The sequence below is a fragment of the Takifugu flavidus genome, chromosome 6 (genome assembly GCF_003711565.1).
Source record: "Takifugu flavidus isolate HTHZ2018 chromosome 6, ASM371156v2, whole genome shotgun sequence".
Taxonomy (NCBI): Eukaryota; Metazoa; Chordata; class Actinopteri; order Tetraodontiformes; family Tetraodontidae; genus Takifugu; species Takifugu flavidus.
This window is the reverse complement of record NC_079525.1, coordinates 3,604,476-3,624,512: the sequence shown is the minus strand read 5'-3', so window position 1 is coordinate 3,624,512 and position 20,037 is coordinate 3,604,476. Positions and strand designations below refer to the sequence as shown.

At 49.6% G+C, this 20,037-nt stretch overlaps 1 protein-coding gene across 3 annotated transcripts; it reads right to left on the bottom strand.

Moving 5' to 3' along the window:
• Positions 1–8,353: 8,353 nt before the first annotated feature.
• LOC130527967 (nephronectin) lies at positions 8,354–13,806 on the bottom strand. Of its 3 annotated transcripts, none has more exons than XM_057036820.1 (7): positions 13,640–13,806; positions 11,101–11,216; positions 10,854–10,946; positions 10,607–10,729; positions 10,294–10,413; positions 9,305–9,439; positions 8,354–9,049 (listed from the first exon to the last, which is right to left on the bottom strand). In XM_057036820.1, the coding sequence occupies exons 1-7, from the start codon at positions 13,798–13,800 to the stop codon at positions 8,829–8,831; spliced, it is 969 nt and encodes a 322-aa protein (XP_056892800.1). In that variant the 5' UTR covers positions 13,801–13,806; the 3' UTR covers positions 8,354–8,828. The 3 variants fall into 3 exon arrangements, with proteins under 3 accessions (XP_056892800.1, XP_056892802.1, XP_056892801.1); XM_057036822.1 differs by lacking the exon at positions 13,640–13,806 and adding an exon at positions 11,809–12,085 and having other exon boundaries at positions 11,097–11,216; XM_057036821.1 differs by lacking the exon at positions 13,640–13,806 and adding an exon at positions 11,809–12,081.
• Positions 13,807–20,037: the final 6,231 nt, after the last annotated feature.

Sequence of the window (20,037 nt, the reverse complement as noted above, 5' to 3'; positions counted from 1 at the left end):
AAGTCAAAGTCTACGTGCAACTTTATTATGTTCACAACAACTAAACCAACACATCACACATTGAAACTGCCTGACCTTTAATTCAAACGACCTTTGACCTTTGGATACGCACATACCGGGTTTTGCTCCTTCAGGACTTTGGCCGCAAAGCCAACGTGTTGCGTGCGAAAGGTGGAGACGGGGCCCACTTAGCCGCAGATCAGGGTTCAGGCAGATCCGGAGCCGTTCAGAAGGATTGGAGCGCTGCCTGTCTCTGAGCGGGCGCGGGAAGAGTGGGCCCACCCGGCCCGGATAGATTACAACATTAACGCCACCGGCTTCCGTGAATTAGCGCGGGGTGGAAATGCTTTACGGTGACTGACACGTGTTTAGACGGCACTCTTTCACACATGCAATCCATCCCGCTCATCCGAGTCCTCTTGGCGGGCCCATCAAAATTTCTGCAGCGACGGGGGGCCCGGGAGCGGCGCACCGGCCCGGCTCGCGTTTCAAACGCCCGGCCCGTCTGGCATGGCTTTTAGCGGGTCCTCCTGGAAATAATGCCCAGGGTGGTAATATCTGCACGCTGTCTCCGGGGGGGCTCTCGGCCTTTTCCCTTCTGCTGCACGGAGACAGAGGATGCACCAATCAGAGGGCGGCTCTCGCGCCTCGCCGCTTTAAAGGGCGAGATTTGTCCCTTTACGTGCGGCGAGGCTCGTCGATGAGTCGCCCGCGGGACGGATAGAGGTGAGGATCATGTGACATGGAGTCCTCTGACTTTCAGACGCTCCCGATTGATTGTTCTCACGTGTCTTTCAGGGGTTTGATCCCCTCAGAAGACAATGCAACGTATTTCTAATCTAAACCCGCTGTGTAAGATGAGCCTCCCCGAGGACCCTGCACACACACACACTCACACACACACACACACACTGCTACGTCCCCGGAGAGTTTCCCCGGGCTCGGTGCAGAGGGTGGTCTCGGGGAGGGGAAGCCTGCAGCAGCAGCTGCTACAGTCACTTGCTGGGGGAGACAGTTAACCCTTGGCGGCGCAGCTGTCAGTCAAAGCGAAGCGGCTTATTCTGCACAAGAGGGTGGCGACACGACGAACTTCCAGCAACTGCGGCCGCTCGTCGAGGGCCGACACATGACGGCGCACCTGTAGCCCGGCCAGCTGGCGCTCAGGTGCGCTCAAAGCCTTTTTGTTTGAGTCTTTTGAAGGCCTGACCGGCCTATTTCTAAAGACGCGTACAGCCAGTCAAGTGGGTTTTGAGAGTAAATTGCCCCCGGGGGTATGTTCGCCAGCTTGATGTCCGATCCGGGGTGTTTCCCTTGGCTTCGCACGTTTGTGCTCGTCATTTTATACCTTTGAAGATCCTTCTGAGCTCAACTTCTGAGCAAACGCTGGCTTGTACCTGCTGGGCAAACTCCGGTCTGTCTTTAGACTTATTCAATTCGAACCTTGAGATGATGAATGAGAAACAGACCGAAGGATTATAGATTAGATTAAGGTTTAGTTTTAAAAAATCAAAGCAGCGGTACGAAATCTAAACCCAAACGTAGTGCTAAAAGTGCTAAACTAGCGCTTTCCCATCGCGCTGAGTCTAAGGTTTCAAGAGCCCGGGGTGATTTACGCAGCAGTTTTCAAGCTGTGCCACAAATGACTCAGCAGCAGACAACAAATGCCTTTTATTAGAAGTTTGAAGCCCTCGTTCCATTTTAAAGCCCCGCGTTTGACAATCATCTGCTTTGTTGCAGCGACGCACCGGCAGCTGCCCGGACGAGTGTCTCACAAGGGCTGGAAACGGGGAGAGGCAGCTGTCTCTGAAGCTCAGCATTATAGCACATCTCCTATATCTCCTATTATGATTATTATGGTCTGTGACAAGCCATGCACCTTTCAGAGGACGGCTCGTTGCGTTTCCCCTAAGATTGGCGCGAGGAAGCGTCCCCAGCGCGGCGCCCCGCACCAGACCAAACCTGCTTCCTGCTAACTAGATCATGGGGCAGATGTTCCCCCCCGCGCTCCCCCCGAGGCTGAGGTCATACCTCGGGAGAGAATGGGCTCCGTGCATCTGCAGCTGGCTGCAGCATTGTAAGCGATAGCCATCATGACATCATCTCTTCCTGGTTTGGCAGAAATAGAGCGCACCTCAAACAAAGCTGGTGACTGATTGCTGCGGGGGGGGGGGGGGTTACGCTGGCAGAGGAATGGCAGGGACATCTGAGGTCAAAGGTCACCCCAGGAAGGAGAAGAGGCAAATGAGAGTCTCCGTAACTCCATTACAGTGATTCCACGCCGATGATCTGAACATCTATATTAGATGTGTAATGGCACTTTATCCAATTGTCTTTATGAGGCCGAGCGAGCATGAGGGGACATTTGGACAGAAGCTTTGAAGACGTTACTTTGCATTTACACACATCCGACTCAGCAGGAGCCGTTGTCCTCTCGCTGATCCTTTTAAAGCTTTCTAAGATAAATGGTCAACAATTCTTGATTTTGTTATTTAACTCTTTTAATCCAACCTGCATGTGCAGATCAGCAGTGTGGACTTTGCACCTGTGAGCTGAAGCGGCGGCTCATGTCCATCTGAAGACGCTGCTGGTTTCATTTCCTGGCCGCGTGATCAGGTGAGAAAGTTGTGTGCGACTTTGAATGTCTACGACTCCTGTTCCCAACATGTATTTGTCTGCACACGTTGGGGGTCGATGAGTGACACCAGTGGCTCATAAATCTGAGTGTCTGAGTGAGGGGTTCCGCTCTGCTGTGGCGCCCCCACGTGACGTGAGCGCTACAAATGCCTTTGCTAAAACATGATTTTGAGGATCTTCTCATGCCGAATGAAAACAGGGGCAGGATGCGGAAAAAGAGGCACAGTCGACATGGGAGTTCCCACCCAGACACACTGATGATGTCACCCATCTGTGATTGATTCCCGTGGTTACTGCTGCCATGTGACCACTATGTGTTGATTAGAAATGGGGTTGCTTTGACTTTGGAGGACGTTGATCACGATGATGACCTGGAACAGTCGTTCATCAGACATCAAAGACGTAACACCAACACAAACACACACTCAGCAATCGACTGATTGACTTGTCAGATGTCAGGTGTGTGTTGCAAGAAAGAAAATTACAACAGAAGCATATATTATGTGCATCCATACCGAGGAAAAAGTGTTTTATGTATTTTATACATTAAAACTATACGACCAGGCAGAACGATCTGTTGGTTCCACGTAAGTACGGGTTCTTAGCACCATCTAGTGGCGGAATATGGTCAGTGAAACCTACGCTCGTACTGGAACAGTTAAAAATATAATAATGATTGTTTTTAGAGATATAACGGGCATAATAAACTCCTGAAAACATATTTTACATGTATGTACAGTAGATCTTTATTTTTATTTAATTGATTATTTAAAAGTTGACTTAAGCAGTTGGCAAACCACTGGTTAGACTGACTTTAAATAAGGAGATGTTTTTTCAAGGTATTTAAGGGATAAAGGTCGGGTTAGGCTTGAATGAACAGTGCTCTGCTTGTGCAAATAGTAATTTTTTGGACTCTGGATGACTAAATAACCGTCATGAGAATCTTGGAGTTCTATCCCGTGGAAAGTTTGGCCCCTCTGAACACATATCATTAATACGTGAGCTGAAACGATTCTAATGAGAAACAGAAGGTTTGGAAGCTCCAACTGGAATTCAATTTCCAGGATCTGGAATGAATTTCCACGTGCAAAACAATACAACACTGCATGCACAAATAATATTTGATTAAAGTTCGCGGATAGGGGGAGAAAAGATGAAAAACGAAGTAATGAAAATGATTTCAACGAATTACCTATGGTTTAAGAGTGGGTTTTGATGGCTCCAAACTCTTCTCGGTCTGTGTTTTTTTTTGTGTGTGTCAGGCACGATCGAGCCGAGTTCCCCGATCAGGGATGTATTAGTTTGGTCTGGCTCTTTAATTACGCACCTCTTTATTTTGTCCACAAGGGGTCAGTGTCGCGCCGCGAACAATTTGGCCCCCGAAAAAAATAAAGTCAAAGGAGCTTTTGAAAGGCCTCTGGCAGCTGAACACTGGTCCATTGGATGGAAAACCAGACTCTCACTCAAGCCTGAAGAAACATTCCACGTCAAATTATTTACACTTTTCCATCAAAATAGACCAACCTTTTAATTTTTTTTCGGGGGGGATCTTTTTACAGGGCTGCCAGTAATTCATGGAGCGGACGCGGAGGCCAGTGATGATTTCCACGAGGCCAACGCAGACAGGATCTGGACCAGTGGTCCCTCGCAGTCACGGGGGCGACTGCCAGCAGCGGTCGCGCTGCGGTCAGTTTGAGGTGAGGTTTTGGGGTTGTCGGCTGTTCCTCAAGTTTAGCTTAAGTGGAAATTGAGGTTCGGTTTTGGCCCCGGCTCGTGTGGGTTTGTGAAATGGAGCGGGAAATGGGAAAGCTTGTGGAGCAACACGCTGTTCCTTCACAACTGCACAGACATCCAAACGGGTTTGCATCTCAAATGTGGACATTTTCAGAGAATTGTGGCCCAATTCCATTATTTCATGGAGGAATAATATAAAAAGTAGAACTTTTGGGGACTTTTCGTAGGTCCAGGTGAGTCAAGCATCGCAGCAATGAAAACGAGTTCCATCCTTTGAAGGAGACCCATGAAAGTGAAATGTGGTCCCCTGGGTGAGCCGGGCTGTGGATGGGAAGGTCTTACACATGGTGACTACAGTCGGGCTCTGTCTGCGTCGCTCCGCTCCTCTGAGCTCATCGGCCTCTGACAGGCTGTTGGCGGCAGCCTGCGCTCACGGAGCGATTCCCCGCGGGGACAACCTGCCAGCCGGCCGGCCGGCCAGCAACACCCTCATACATTCCTCAGCATTTAAGTGGCCGCTGCCAGCACCAGCCAGTCTGGGTGGGAGCCACCCAGCGCTTCCTTCTGCCCCGAACACCTGAACCAGCACGGAACAAGAGGGGGCAGAGGGGGCGGAGGGGGCAGAGGGGGCGGAGGGGGCAGAGGGGGCAGGGGGGGCAGAGGGGGCAGGGGGGGCAGAGGGGGCAGAGGGGGCAGAGGGGGCAGAGGGGGCAGGAAGGCTGCGTCCGTTGAAAGCTGCGTTCAAGAGCCAGCGACTGCAGCTGTTGTGGACGTTTCCACAAGGATTCCTCTGTTTTTCAGCTTTGACTGATTCCCTGAACAGCCATCGCTGACACCAGCACCAGCAGTACCAGTACCAGTACCAGCAGCACCAGTACCAGCACCAGTACCAGTACCAGTACCAGCACCACCAGTACCAGTACCAGCACCAGCACCAGTACCAGCACCACCACCAGTACCGGCTGCAACACCACCAGGTCCAGTACCACTACCAGCAGTCCTGCCAGAAATGTCCTGTTTTATCCATCCATCCATCCATCCATCATCCATCCATCCATCCACCATCCATCCATCCATCCATCATCCATCCATCCATCCATCCATCATCCATCCATCCATCCATCCAAGTTACAGATAGGTTATCCAAGGCTTACATTGGACCGTTTCCATGGTAACCGCAGTAAAGCGACGCAGGTGTTGTCCCGACAGTCCCGTTATCAGCCAGCTGTAACAGATCGAAGCCTCAGACGTTTTGGCGACAATTTCAATTTGACTTAATGCAACTTTCTAACCTCGGAAGAATCCGTGGGAAGCGGATTCAGACGGAGAGCTGCAGGAATCCTTGGGATCAGAGCAAAGTTTCCCTCAAATTTAACCTTGGTCCTCGCCGGCTGCCAGGTTTTGGTTTCTCGGGGACGTGCAGGTGAAGCCTGACCTCAGGAACGGCTCCAGAGCCAGGGAACGGCGCGTTCCCCGCTTCATGATGGATGCTCAAACCATTACAGGAAGAACCGATCCGGGTCCAAAAACAGCAGAGATCCTGCCGCGCTCCATAAATTTGGACGCGTTGAGATTAGAAACGTGATCCGGGCCGTGAGACCTGCCCCGACGGTCAAACTCTTCCAGAAAGGGTCAAAGAGTGGGCATTCCTGTATAGATTAGCTGGAAATCTTTCCTGTTATGGAGGATAATCCCCTGGACAGGGCGGCCCGGCCCTCATATTAAGAGTGATTTTGGCACAGTAAAATCCGCTGGGGGGGGGTGTCTCGTCTCCTCTTTCATGTTGTGATGTGGCTGTTCCACTTGTTCTGTGTCACTTGGGCAGAGAACGAGGGTCGGAGGGGAAGCGGAGGGGAAGAGGAGGAACCTTTCATTCTTCTTTTTGTCGCATTTGAAACATGAATTAAGGTCACCGGTGGATCCCGTTTGGGATATTTCAGGTTTTCCTGCAGCCACTCAGAACATTCATGGGAGCGTGTTAGCATGAATGAGAATCAAAGCCCCCCCCCCCCATAGATTCACGTGTATTTACTCCAGATAATGTGATTTAAAAGTGACTGAGAGGACAGTGCTGCCTTCAAGATAGCGGGACGCTTTAATTATCCCGTAACAAAGCCGTGCGAAGGCGAAGCGCTTCTATTTTCATTTCTCCAACACATAAACCCAATTCAGTCCTTTTTCTCCCCTTTGGCACCGGCTCACGAGTCTCTGGCAGCTTTATTTGCTTCAGCTCATTTTTTTTTGGTGTTGTTTTCAATAGCGTTTAAAGGGGAGTCGCTGCAGGCGGCGAGCGGTCACGCTGCCGTTTTATTTATTTTTTAGGGGGCAGGAGCAGAAGCAGGGGAAAATGGCCGCCTAACAAGATTTATCTTCTTATGACGAGGGATCAAGATTTGGCTCGTCCTCCCCCAGCATCCGGGGTTTTCATTCATTCATGGAAACGCCGCCGCGCCCGGCGCGAGGAGCCGCGGGTCCGACGTGAGCGTAATTCCAGAATTAGCCTCCTTCGACGGAGCACGGGGAGAAAAGGGCTGGCTTATTTCGGGCTGAAGTGAATGGGACAGTACGGGCAGGACAGGGGTTTTAGTGGTTTTACAGTTCAGCGGCGGCGTCTGAAAGGGCGGCCTTTCAGCGACGTGGGTGGCGCCCTCGTTCCTAGCATCGCCGCCATTGTATTGTCATTGGCTCGGCGCGCTTGTCAGCATGGCCGCTCACTTTCTCAGGGTAAATGTTGATTTTGCTTCGCCTCGGGACGGCCGTGGCAGCAGCGCTTTGATTCGCCAAATCGCCACGGTCTGGGCCGCCAGGGCTCGCGCGTCGCCGCACACGTCCAAATTCCTCTGACGTGTTTATTGTTTCCTTTTCTTGGGCCTTTCAGAGCCGCCGTAGCCGCTCCTCCACGTGAAGAACCTGGCGTGTGGGGTAAACAGAGAAACGGAAAATAATCCAAATGGGGGAAAATTTCCACCTGGCCCGCCCCCGCCGCCCCCCTCGCCGCCGTGCCCACCTCTTGTTGTCCTTTATTTGTGGCCTAAGTGCCTTGGCATTAAATCCTATTCTCTTTTTTTCGGTAAATAAACCAGTTTCTGGTAGGAATTACACACAACGTGGTGTGAGGTCCTTTTCAGCGAGGGGCCTGGATCCTTTTATCTAAAATGTTTTCTATTTCTGCCTTTGTAAGACACTTTTGACTGCCCTGAAAGAGAGAAACAAGGTTTTTCTTGTGTTTCTGGGGTGAGGTTGGGGATTTTTCTCAGCATTGTGGTGAGATTTATTCGAAGAGGCATTTTTTTTCCTCCTGATTTTACTCTTTGTTCTCTGTAAGTAGTTCCAGGTCCCCCCTTTCTCTGAGACACACACTCATCTGTGCGTGCGTGCGCGTGTGTGTGTGTGTGGTTCCGTGGTTTTGTGTGCGCGTCTGTGGAGCACATGTGTGAATATGCGTGTGCGAGGGTGAGGCGGGACTCGGGGTGACACCTGCTGTTGGGTTGAATAGGGTCAGTGGCAGGGCCCTTCAACAGGCAGCAGCTGCTTGTTCTCACTGCGAGCGCAACCCTCGCGTTGCTCCCCAACCTCCAGGACGGCAACCCGGAGGCCCTGACGTGTGCCCCCGTGGTGCCCCCTACCGCCGCCCCCTATCCCTGCAGCCGCCTCTCCTCTAATATCTGGAAGGAAGCGTGAAATTGGCCCGATACGAACATCAAAAAAAACAAACTTCAATTTCCATCCTTGGGCTCTCTGGATGCAGGAAGAGGCTTCCAGACAGCTGCTGACAGCCAGAGATTCCTGGTATTTGGCTGATCTGACCTGTCTACGCTCTCTCGCTGTGTGGTAGTCTGTCCCGGGCGCGACTTAGTGGGTCTGAAAACATTCCCTGTGGCACAACAGGAAGGCCGGCCTCCGCGGCTCTTCAAACGCCACGACCGCCGGCTCTTTTCGACGGGTGGCATTTGAAGTCTCATAACAATAACCTTTCCAGACATCCTTTAACTGACAAGCTTTTATTGCAAAAGCGGCAGGGCGAAGCGACCTTCCTCGTCTGTCCACCAGGGGTCGCCCTTTCACAAACAAGTTCTACAAAACGACTTGGAAAAAAATATGTGTACATGAAACATTATACTGCATATTAAATCATCGGGGGTGTTGATAAGGATTCAACTCATGTCTGTGCAGTAGTTGCTGCTGCAAATTAAATCTCCGGGTGACGCTGGGGGTGCCAGCTCGAGGAAAACCTCCTGTCATCGCGCTCCATTTGGCCTGAAGTGCTGAAGCCCAGAGCGAAGTCCTGTTGTTAAATGAAGAGTTCCATCAAGGGATGTCAAAGGAACCTAACGTCACCAGGGCGAGCTAGTTTGTGTGCGTGTTTTTTAAAAGCAGCTGGCTCGGAAAGGAAAACAACAACAGTCTGCGTGAAAAAGGCAGGAGGTTTTCCAGATGTGGCCAAACAGAACCAGAGTCCTCTAACGCCGCCGGTCTCCTTTTGACTGAGCTGTTTTGGTCCTTTTGGAGAGTTTGTAGTTGAAGTACATGGCAGCCTTGGACTGCGGGGCTCTCCTGGGCAGGCAGGTGTGTCCGTTGCCAAAGAAGTCCTCCGAACACTGACAGGTGTAGGAACCATCTGTGTTGACACACCGAGCGTGGCGACTGCACCGGTGCGACCCGGTTAAGCATTCGTCCTTATCTGCGCAGAGGAGAGGAGGTGAGCGGAATGACCGGCGCCTATTTCATAGCTAGGCCAGATCGGGAACGTTCAGAGAGCAGCCTGGGAGATAATTCAGCATCTCCTTCGAAACAGAACCATGAGCCCACAGCTGAGTGGGCGTCGTCAGATAAACAAGACTCATCCTGATCCCTCGAGCTGCCAGTTAGCGGTGCCCCTCGTGGTCTGCACTACATACGTCACAATCGCCTTAAATGCAGCGGGAACGGACCTCACCTCGACACTGCAGTGCACGATGGAGCGTCCCCAGCACGAAGCCGTCCCGACACACGCAGACGAAGCTGCCGAAGGTGTTCCTGCAGGTCTGCCGCGGTGGGCACAGAGCGGCGTCCAGCTGACACTCATTTACATCTGAAACATATGAAGCCAACCTTTGAGTCCAACTCCACATCAGGCCAAACATCTGGCCCGACCGCCATCGCCTCACCAGCAAAACAACGCTGAGCCCAAACAAGCTAAACCTGCTTCGTCTCCAATCTAAACAGCAATTACCTTTTAAAAACGGGCACAAATGAGTAGCTTGACCCAAACAGACAAATTTTTCCCACGAAAAACATTGGGAAAATTAAAGGTTGTCCTCATTACAGGACAGCTATTGAGGGAGACTTTTAATCAATGAGCTGTCTCACACTGTGGGCACGAGCTTCTCAAGCTAATTGAAGGCTTTTTTTTATCATTGGGTGGACAACCTGAGACTAGCGTCAGCAAGTTAACGGGGCGTGCATGAGAACCACCGTGCCTGATAAAATAACAACTGGGAACCCTTTTACGGCTGCTTGTTCTGATAAATTAGCCTAGCATGTTTTTCTGTCATGGCGGGTAATAGTTCAAGGTTAAGCCACAGAGATTATCATAGTTATTGTTGTACATCTTTTTAGCTCTTTTGGCAGGTTCACCATTGTAGGTGCCCAGCGAATATGCAGCAATATTAGCTAGATGCTAACCTCGCCCAAAATGTCGGGAGACAAGATGTTCAATGAATGTAACATATCGGATGCCTGATCTCTCAGTGGGCTCGTCCCTCCAAGCTGAAAATAATATCAACAAATCCCTCATCCCTGATTGGGTATGGATCAAATAACCCCCTTCCACATTAGGAACATGATGTCAGACTGAATAATGGGAGGAACAAATGGTTGTTCTGGATCACTGTGATTGGTCGTGATTTATGTCACCACAGCAACAAACCGGAGGGTGTGTTTCACCTTCGCAGGTCTTGTTGTCAGCAGCCAGGTGGAGGCCGGGGGGACACGTGCAGCCGACTGAGCCCCCTCTCTCTACTCGGCAGCCAAACTGGCATCGCATGGAGAAACAGGCAGCTTCTCCTGGAAGATCAAGCCAAAAAAACAACCACCACCTTCAACCGCAGAGCTTAAGAGATGCTAACGGAAACAGCCTGCTTAACGACAAATCCTCCGATCCCAAAGATGGCAGAGGCTCTGCTGCTTCCCTCCATCTGACCTTTAGATCCTGGCGTTTTGGTTTTCGACCAGCCTGTTTAAACAGGAAATGACTCACTGCTGCAGGTGTATCCATCCGCACCGAGCGCGTATCCAGCCTCGCAGTAACAGCGATAGCTACCGTGTGTGTTCACGCAGCGCTGGGAACACGGTCTCCCAGGGAAACCGCACTCGTTCACATCTGGAGTCAATACGAAGCGTTATTGGAGAGTCAGACAGGAACTCTGGCGCTAAGTGACGCGGGCCGACACAGGTAAGAAATTAGCAAGGTGGAACCGACAATCGTACGGCGCGCTGTACTTCACCTTCATCGCACTGACGTCCTTTATAGCCGGCGGAGCATAAACACTTGTCTGGTCCCACACATTTTCCATTCGCACACGGATTCTTGCACACAGCTGTGGAGCACCGTAGGGAGAATATAAACACAAACCAGATACTAGCCCCTCAGCAGCGGCGTAGCTTAGCAAGGTGAGCGCTGTGTCATTTCAACAATGAAGAAAAGCTTTAATATAGTGGAACCCATCGGGTTGTACCGGACTGCAGACCTACGCTGGCAGACGCCGCTGACGTTCCTCCATCCGAAGCAGCAGTGCGTGCTTTGACCGTAGCTGCAGAGTCCAGGAGGTGCGTGCACCCCGGGGAGCTTCGGCACATCCTCCCCCGACCTGCGGGTGCAGCGGGTCAAAGGTTATTGGCCGACGGAGTGTTTTTCTTTAAAAAGGTTACCAAAGGCAGCGTTTCATCCACATTAATCACGCTAAAATGTTTTTAGAACACATCTACAGTCGCCATCATCAGCAGAATTTGGAACAAGAGGCGATGGTGGGGGGGGGTGTTGCAGATGGCGTGTGATGGCGGAGGCGCGCCATCCAGTCAACAACCGTAAATTACCAGTTCAAATGTTGCGCTATCAACACATTCCTCAGATAGCTCGCGTAAGCACCAGATTGGTTAACAGAGAACTGATGTCAGGAAGGCTGAATTACCAAATCGCAAACAGCTGCCCCGGACGCAGCGGCGAAACAATGGGTCGTTATGATGGGAGCTGTCCCTCGCCGTGCTGCGAGAGAGGCCTCACGCGTATAGATGGAGAGGCAGAGGAGCAAGAGCGGCCAGAGGTGTGTCACAATCTGACATCTCGACCTCAGATATTTGATCTCCGTCCCGTCCGTTTCTGGCCGCTTTGCACCGCGAACGCTCATAAAACGCCTCCGTAAACGCGAAACATCAGGTCGCCCTCTGCTTCTCTCTCCTTACCTGACCTGACGAGGAGCCACAGAGAGCACGAAGAGATGCAGCAGCCCCGCAAACACCTTCCCGCTCGTCTCCGTCATTTTCTTCCCCGGCGAACGCTCATGCTGGCTCGTTCCTGCGCTCCAAATGGCGACCGCGGAGGTGCCAAACAGCATTTAAGTGTTGGTTTTGTTTGAGGTGTCGGGAAACGGCGGGGGGGGGTGTTGCCCGGCGTAATAGCAGGGTGCAGAGGGAAGGTGTGACCGCTCACCTGTGCGCAAACACAGATGGAGCTCAATTGCAGGGGAGACAGACAACAAAAGGGAGACGCAAGAAGAAAGGAAATTGGACATCTACTTAGTTCCATGATGAATCCCTGGAGCTTCCTGGAATTCCTGGAAAAAAGGGGACTCGTAAAAACTCGAGTATTTACTCTTTCCTGTAACGCCGAAGCTCTAAGAAAAGGTTACCTCTGATAAACCCTGTAGATTTATGGACTGTGGAGATGTTGCTGTGGTATGAAAGGCTTCATAATGGACAGAAAGGCCTCCTTCACGCTGCCAGAACTCAAAGTCTGGGTTCATCCAGACTCCCGTCTAGAGTCTGGCGTTTAGAGTTTTGATTTAAACCCCCCTTGGAGTTGGAAATCGGGTTCAAATCAAATACTTCAGCACGTCTGCGGATGCTCTGCACACACTCGGAGTTAAGCAGCCCGCACGATCCCACACAAACTCAGGAGGTACAGTCAGTGCCGCGGCTTCAAGGGTGAAATGGACCCAATGAAGTTAGAAGTTTCCAGGACGTGATGTCACACAGCACATGTTATTGTGTACCCGCGCCGCCGACGCCGTTACCCGACGCCGATGCAGACGGGTGGACGGTGGCTCCACGCGAGCGGGAATCTAAGCGGAATAATGTATCCTAATCTGAAAATCGGGAAAAAGAGATTGGTGGGAGGCCGAGAGGCGCGAGGAGTGAGCGTTTCTGCGTGGAGGCATGAGCTCAGGATCGGAAATGAGCGCTGGCAGCCCCAGAGGTCGAGTCTTTGAAGCTTCCACTATTACCAGCGCTGATCAGAGCGCAATCAGTTATATTAAGCTCAGAGGCGGAGCCCATGTCTGGAAGCCTGGTGGTCCTCTACAGTGAAAACACACACACACACACACACACACACACACACACACACACACTACTTCTGTCTGAAGAATGAACGTCAGCTGTTTCAAAACATTATTTTATAAGCTGATCTGGCTTCAGCCGGGCCCTGGATCAAACCGACTGTACCTTCCCCCACAGGGACCCACGTTATTCTGCTTGTTAAGCACTTTACAGCCAACCAGACTCTTCTGTTCTCAATCAACACCTCAGCCTGTCTGACCCCAAAACAACAAATGTCACATATTTGGCAGGTTCTGCCAGTCCCATTTGGCTAATCATGTGATTACTGCGGGTAGGAGGCCCCAGGGAGCGTGCGTGTGTGTGTGTGTGTTTGTGTGTGTGTGTGTGTGTGTGTGCAGAGCAGACCGCATATCTCAAAAATGCTCCAGCTACAAACCGCAACATTTTTAGATCCAGCCAATCGTGTTTTCTAGAGCTGTGTGGTTGCATGAGGTACAGGATGACATGGGAAAGTTCCTGAAAAGTTCTCAGCAGACACACACACACACACACACACACACACAAACACACACACATGCAGACCCCCGAAGTACTTTATAGATGTTTTTGTCACATAAGTCATCGCAACGTAGAAGCCATCAGTAAACGGCTTAATTGCCTTGAATTAGTCCCAAAACCTCACCTCACACGCCTCATAAATGAAACAATAAAAAAGAAGTGAAAAGCGGTCGCTCACGGTAACGCGGATAAACGTGCCAGCGTGGTGTGTGGCGGGTGCGGGACCTGATCACAGCGTGCGCCGCGTTCTCCATCTGCCCGCAGAGAGCGGATCAGGATTTCAAGGGTGCATCTGGGCCAGATCTGCAGCTCCTGCTTCTCCTCCTCTTTAGACCACATTAGAGGTGCAGCACACTGGTGGTCTTTGATTCTTCTGCTTGAAAAAGGAGGAAGGCGGTGGCGGTGGGGGGGGGTCGGCCCACAAAGAAATCAAAGGTCAGTGGCTTAAAGTCTCCTCCAGACCCCCACCTGCTTGAAGCGGGTAATATAGACTTCATAAATGATAAGTTTGGAGCGAACTTAAGCTTCCTGGAACAATGTTGGTGGTCAGGAACACAGACTATAAATATTTGCTCCTATTAAATCATAATTTTTCGGATCTGGTGGTGCAATAAGTGACAAATTCGTATTTTCGTCGGGAAAATCAGCTTCTCGGATCTCACCCGTGGAGACCACCAGTGCGCAGACTAAATTCTTTAGTCATAAAAGTGCTAAATCTAGTTAAAATGATTGAATGAGATTTTCAAAACAAACGGCTTCCAAAATGAACAATTTTGGCTCTTTCAGCTCTTCTCGCTATTGATTTATTAATTTAGTTATTTGATCAGTAGCAGAACCGATATGAATATCTGCAGGAAGCAACAGATGGAGTTTGTGCCTCATCCTTATCGTTTTGGGGGGGTTCTATTGATTTATGAGCCGGTCCACAGATCTGTTTGGAGGTTAATGTTTTTCCCAGGTGACCTGCAGGATGATGGACAGCCTGGGGTCAGAGGTCAAAGAGGGCGTGCAAAGGTGTTGCCAGGTGCCGGGAGGGGGGTTAAAGACTAAAAGGTGAGGGGTGAGGTCAGCAGATGGGACACCTGTGAGGGCCGTGTTAGAGCTCTAACCAAATAAAGAGGAGGTCTCAGGTCATTTATCACCGCGATGCTTCGTGATTTAATGTTGTTTTCTGCTTCCATGTGATCTCCTCCCTCTCTGGCAGTGTGTGTGGGGCAAAACACGCCGACAGAGGCCATTTAGCCATGCACAACACAATGAAACCCCCGTTTTAACTTCCACTTGCTGAAGTTCCTCATAACCTGTGGCTCTGTATTTTTGCTTTGCTTCATTACCTGACGCCAAAAGTAATTTCTTAGATTATTTGTTATATTACTTTCCATGACATCACGCACATAATTGCATCTTTATTTTCCCTCTGCCTCCAAATGCAGACCTGCGTGATAGCTTGCAGTCGGTGGTGGAAACACGCACACACACACACACACACACACACACACACACACAAATTACTTCCATCTCCACCTCCAAAGCTAACTTGTTAGCCGCTGCTGTGCCTACTCCTGCATTCAGTCAACCCATTTAGCAGATGTCATAAAGACCTCAAATATAAATGTATAAAATGAGTTATTTTATTGCATTTTAGTGCAAAACTCTGTTTCCAAATGCTGCTGTTCAATCCTGCGTTTCCTTCCTTCCTTTCTTCCTTCCTGTTAACACTTTTCCTTGCTTGTTAGTCTGTAGCTAAACTGTAAGTACACAGTGTTCACAGAGGCAGGGTGGCCATTAGACACAGAGCTTTGGAGAGATTAGGACACACACACACACACACACACACACACCACACACACACACACACACACACACACACACACACACACACACACACCACCATGTATGGTTTCTGCACAGAGGAACATTTAATCACGCACCAGGGCATCATCAAATAAAATCAGATGTGTTTCTTAACTGATACCCGGAACAAGAGCCGTATTTCTCGAAGGCAATGTGTCATCGAGGAGAACAATGTGTTTTCTCTGTACTTCACCATTTCTGAAATAACACCAACTTGATTCATTTATGACCCTTTTCTTGCGGCGTGCCTTCTGCTGAGGAGCTGAGTCGCTCCCATAAGCTATCAGGCCTCTTCTGCCCAGTGATGGATTCATTAGGAAAGAAGGACGTTTTGTTCAGATTAAACATCAACACCAAGCTTTACTTTTAAGCCTTTTATTCATTTTAATCGATCAGAAAACTGGACTCTCCATTCCTTTTCGCAGAAGTCTCAGATTGTGTCCCACTGTCTTGGGTTTAGGTTGATTTAGGGCAACAATTAAACAGTGTTTTTAAAGTGTTTAATTTCTAAATCAGCACATATTTCCTGTTTCTAGGTAAAGATCACGTGTGTGTGCCTCCGCTTGATGGATCGTACATCTGGATTAGACGTGAAGGGCCAAATAAAACTGGAAATTGATATCTGTGGACTTGGAGATGACATCACTTTGGAACCACGCATCAATGTACTACAATGGACTACATTTCAGAATCCTGCTGATATTTAGCAGATATGTCACACCGGTGGAATCCCTCACGCAAACATTAACGAGGGAAAAGCAGCAAATTAGCACATAAAAAACCCACAAAGAGTTGATTATTAACAAATTTCTGGACAAACCGAACATTTCACCCGATTATTTTATGTTATATTTATCTGAGGATCATCAATCATGCTGTGAATGACTGGATCTGGTTCTGAACTGGTTCTGGGAGATCCAGGCAGAGAGAGATGTGCTGCGTGTTCATTCAGAGGGCCGAGGAGCAGCTCCTGCCCCTCTTCAGCCAGAGGAAACCGCATCATTGCAAGCTCTGCACTTTCCTTTCTTTGGATTCTGCTGTTTCTTTGTCTCAGTCTCACAAGGCAGGAAGGTTCTGATGGGAAGTCGGTGTTTGAAGAGCAAATACGCAGAAGGACGCGGTCGACGGATGGTTCAGGCTGGTTAGAATAGTTGGCTCGGTGCAGGGGTCAAGTCCACGGGAACGCTTCCAAACGCAGGGCCTACGCAGGCTTTTCTCAGTCGGCACACACAAACAAACACCCCCCCCCCACTATTTGACCCCACGTTGGCTGCAGTGTTAGCACTTGCCCCCCCCCCTCCCCTTGTGTCCCAGTATTGACTCCAAATGGTGTAAGATCGAGATGATCACCGCAGATTAAAAGAGAGGGCAAACAATGGGTCCTGCCAGGATGGGCCACAGTGTATATAACAATACAGCCACACGAGCGCTGCCATAAACCATTTGCATAACTCTTTTTAATGTGTTTCGGAAAATTTTCTTGCTTTGCTTTGAGGGGATACCCCCACATGGAAACTTATACCTAGGTGGTCCATTCCAGCCGACATCAGTTGTTTACCTAGCCCGGCTGAGGCACACAGAGAGGGGAAGCAGACATAGAGCAACGTGTTGTCTTTGACAGCCGCATGCACATTAATTATAGATTAGATACACACACGCATACAGAGAAATATGTGATACGTGCGCAGGACCCTCGCGCTACTGTACGTACACACAGTAGCGCGTTTCAGTCATTACTGGTGTGTGTTTTTTTCTTTTTTGTTTTTCTTTCCTTAATCAAGACGCCGCAAACGAACGGCGATATAATCCGTGCTGGGTCCTCTGAGAGTGGGGGGCAGACCCCCCGTGAGGCGCCCGGCGTCCGGCGTCCGGCAGAATATACTGTATAGCCGTTTTCACATGGTCGCAATGAACAAACACGCCTTCCTGGCAGGAGTAGTTATTTTGGGTGTTTACTCAGCGGATGCAGATGCAGGATTTAAACATTGTGGAAGTTTATTATCAATCTGGACGCCTTCGCTAATGTGGCGATGCCATTTTGTTTGGAGGGAATCTCTCATGTGCAGTAAAGGTGTCGTCTGATGCAAATAATGGGTCTTTAACATGAGTTAAGACGGATGCCATCGCCACCCCAGCCCGCCGATGAGGCCACTTTGGGGTGTGCTTCCACTACAGTTGGGTGTAGCATGATGAAGCTTGTGCAGGATGGAAACGAGAAGCAGCTTTAAGTAGCATGACTCTGTTTCACATGAGCGCACGCCGTTGCTCAACGTGCGCATTACCATGCATTACCATTATTTGGGTACACTGAAATAAGTCTAGCCCAAAGTGTACCTGAACTAAACATCTTTAGGACCGTTAAATTCAAGGAGAGTTGGAAACTCCAAGTTCTAAGATGTTGCTTTGTGGCAGCCCACCACCAGGGGGCATTACACCACCCCACCCCCCTCCTTAAACTGTCCATCTTCATATGCAGCGTGTGGCCTGAAATTAATAATAGTGATCATAATCCCCTCAGTGTTACGTGGCATCCTTTTTCGTGGTTCCGTTTGACTCCAAGCGTCACCCTGTTTGAACAACCACCACAGCTCACCTCCCAAATCTTACCTGTCACCCAGCACTCAGTGCTGCTCTCAGCCCCTGTGTGGGGGTCCGGCATGTGTTAACGTGACAGATTGAGCCTCAGCGGGATCCTTAATTGCATCATTTCATGGATGCGAGTCAGTGCCGTGGTCCAGGAGTGTAAACAAGCTCTGAATGCAGGCACAGAGGAAGCAGGAGGAAGGTGAGCGAAGAGTGGAGTGACTGAGATGGATGGAGGAGCAGCAGGCAAGAAGTGCAAAAGAGAAGAAAATAACCGCAGTATTGAAGAAAATTTAAGACAGTGGGAGTGTGAAACGAACCCTATCCTGAGACCCTTCAAGGCGATCAGCGAGGTTTGTTTTGATATGTGAGAAGCGGAGGGTCCAGTCAAGCAGGAGGGAAATCAGAGTGTTTGGAAAGTGTGTCCTCATTAGGACATGATCAGGATGGAGGAGTGTGAGATTACAGCTGTCTCAGTCATGCATTTCTGTAGTTCTGCACGGTAAACACATGAGGTCAGAGAACACCGCACGCAGTCAGGCGCGTGACGGAACCAGATATGTTCTCAAAAAGAATATGTAGGTACTCGTTCAAAGAGCCCCATGAGATGTTAACAAAGTCCTCGTGCAGGATTCTCATGGATATCAATACATTGGAAGCTAAAAGGAACCTTGATTTATATCAAAAACCACAAGAGATCAGTGCCAGTGTGGACAAACACAGATGTGAATACAGAACGGGAACCAGCACTGCTCCCAACGCTTGGCCGCTCCGACCAGATGACCTGGCAGTGTCCGCGAACACGTGGCCTCAATGTCGGCCAAAAGTACGGCTGAAGGTCGCTTCTGCCGAGAAGGGATGGAAAAAAAACCTCTAAATGTGTCACAATCATGGCCAAGCACTGAGAACTCAGTGGATAAGATTTGGTGGCATCGAGCTGTGACACTAGGATGGTGTTTGTTTATTCAGGGTTGAAACATGGCAGCCCCAAAAAGAGGATAAACAGCTGAATATGTGCTAGATTAAAAAGCAATATATGAGATACAAGTTCTATGGTACTGCAACTACATCACATTTGGTGCTGTCTGCTTCCCGCTCTCACAAACCAGCTACAAGGGCATCTAAATATTCTTTGGGTATTTATTTAGTGCGTGCTCACAGTCTTACACAAACACTGTCACACCTGGATGGGCCTGACATTAAAGAGAGGCTGCTGGAGCCGCCGGCCAAGCATGAACTCAGCAAAATACAGTGAAAACGTGAAAAAAAGAGAAAAGTCTTAAAAACATTAATTTGGAAACACCCTGAGATGCTGCAAACGGCTCAAATCAAAGCGCCCTTTCATGAAAGAGTTCGTTAAAAATCAGGTTCTGAGGGAACACATTTTATGATGGACGCGCAGCCTTAAAAGTTGTTTTCTTTACAACATTTTATGTGAATCATGAAGGCAACACCGGAGACAGAGGTGCACCACATGACATATCTCATAATTCGGTGTCATTCTATATTTTGGTCAGTGAGGCCATTTAAGTCAATAATCAGAAAGCTAACAGGCATTTCTTAGTATGATTAGAGATTAGCATAGCTAGCATGGTGGCACATTTAATTATGTTTACAGTATATAGAGTTTTAGTATAGTTTGCTAGCTTATTGCACATTGTATATATTACATAGTGTTATAGAATTGGTATCTTTTACTCAGTGTTTTACTCTGAGAGTCACCTAATTTCAATCTCAATATGCCTGTACAGGTACTGCAGAATTTACAAATAGAGCTGACTGGACTCGATAATCTGCACGCAGAGGTTTGACCGTGCATACAGGAAAAACCAAGAAGGGATGATGTCATAGCGCTGAGTCTCAATGAGGCCTAAATGAACAAGAACGTCTTCTGTTCTGTCCAGGCTGATGCGGGTAAACGTCCTTGCTTTGTCAGACCGAGCTGGGAGTGATCCTCCTTCAGAGATGCACCTGCACTTCTGTTCCATGCAAAAAGACTCAGCTGTTTGCTGTACCCCCCCACCCCCCACCCCCTCCCCGCAACCCTTGGGACTCAACCACGGTTCCAGCGGTGGTGTCGGTGCCGCTCATGTGTTTACAACCTGTCTGATTCTCTCGCAAATTCAGACACGACGTCTG

Bases quoted from the DNA above. Each gene is read 5' to 3' on its own strand.
- LOC130527967 (XM_057036820.1), bottom strand. From the start codon at position 13,800: ATGTGGTCTAAAGAGGAGGAGAAGCAGGAGCTGCAGATCTGGCCCAGA. The intron at 10,414-10,606 runs GTGAGTCATTTC...TTGATCTTCCAG, and splicing joins GGATGGATACACCTGCAGCA to GAGAAGCTGCCTGTTTCTCC. The intron at 9,050-9,304 runs GTGAGGTCCGTT...TCCTCTGCGCAG, and splicing joins TCGTGCACTGCAGTGTCGAG to ATAAGGACGAATGCTTAACC.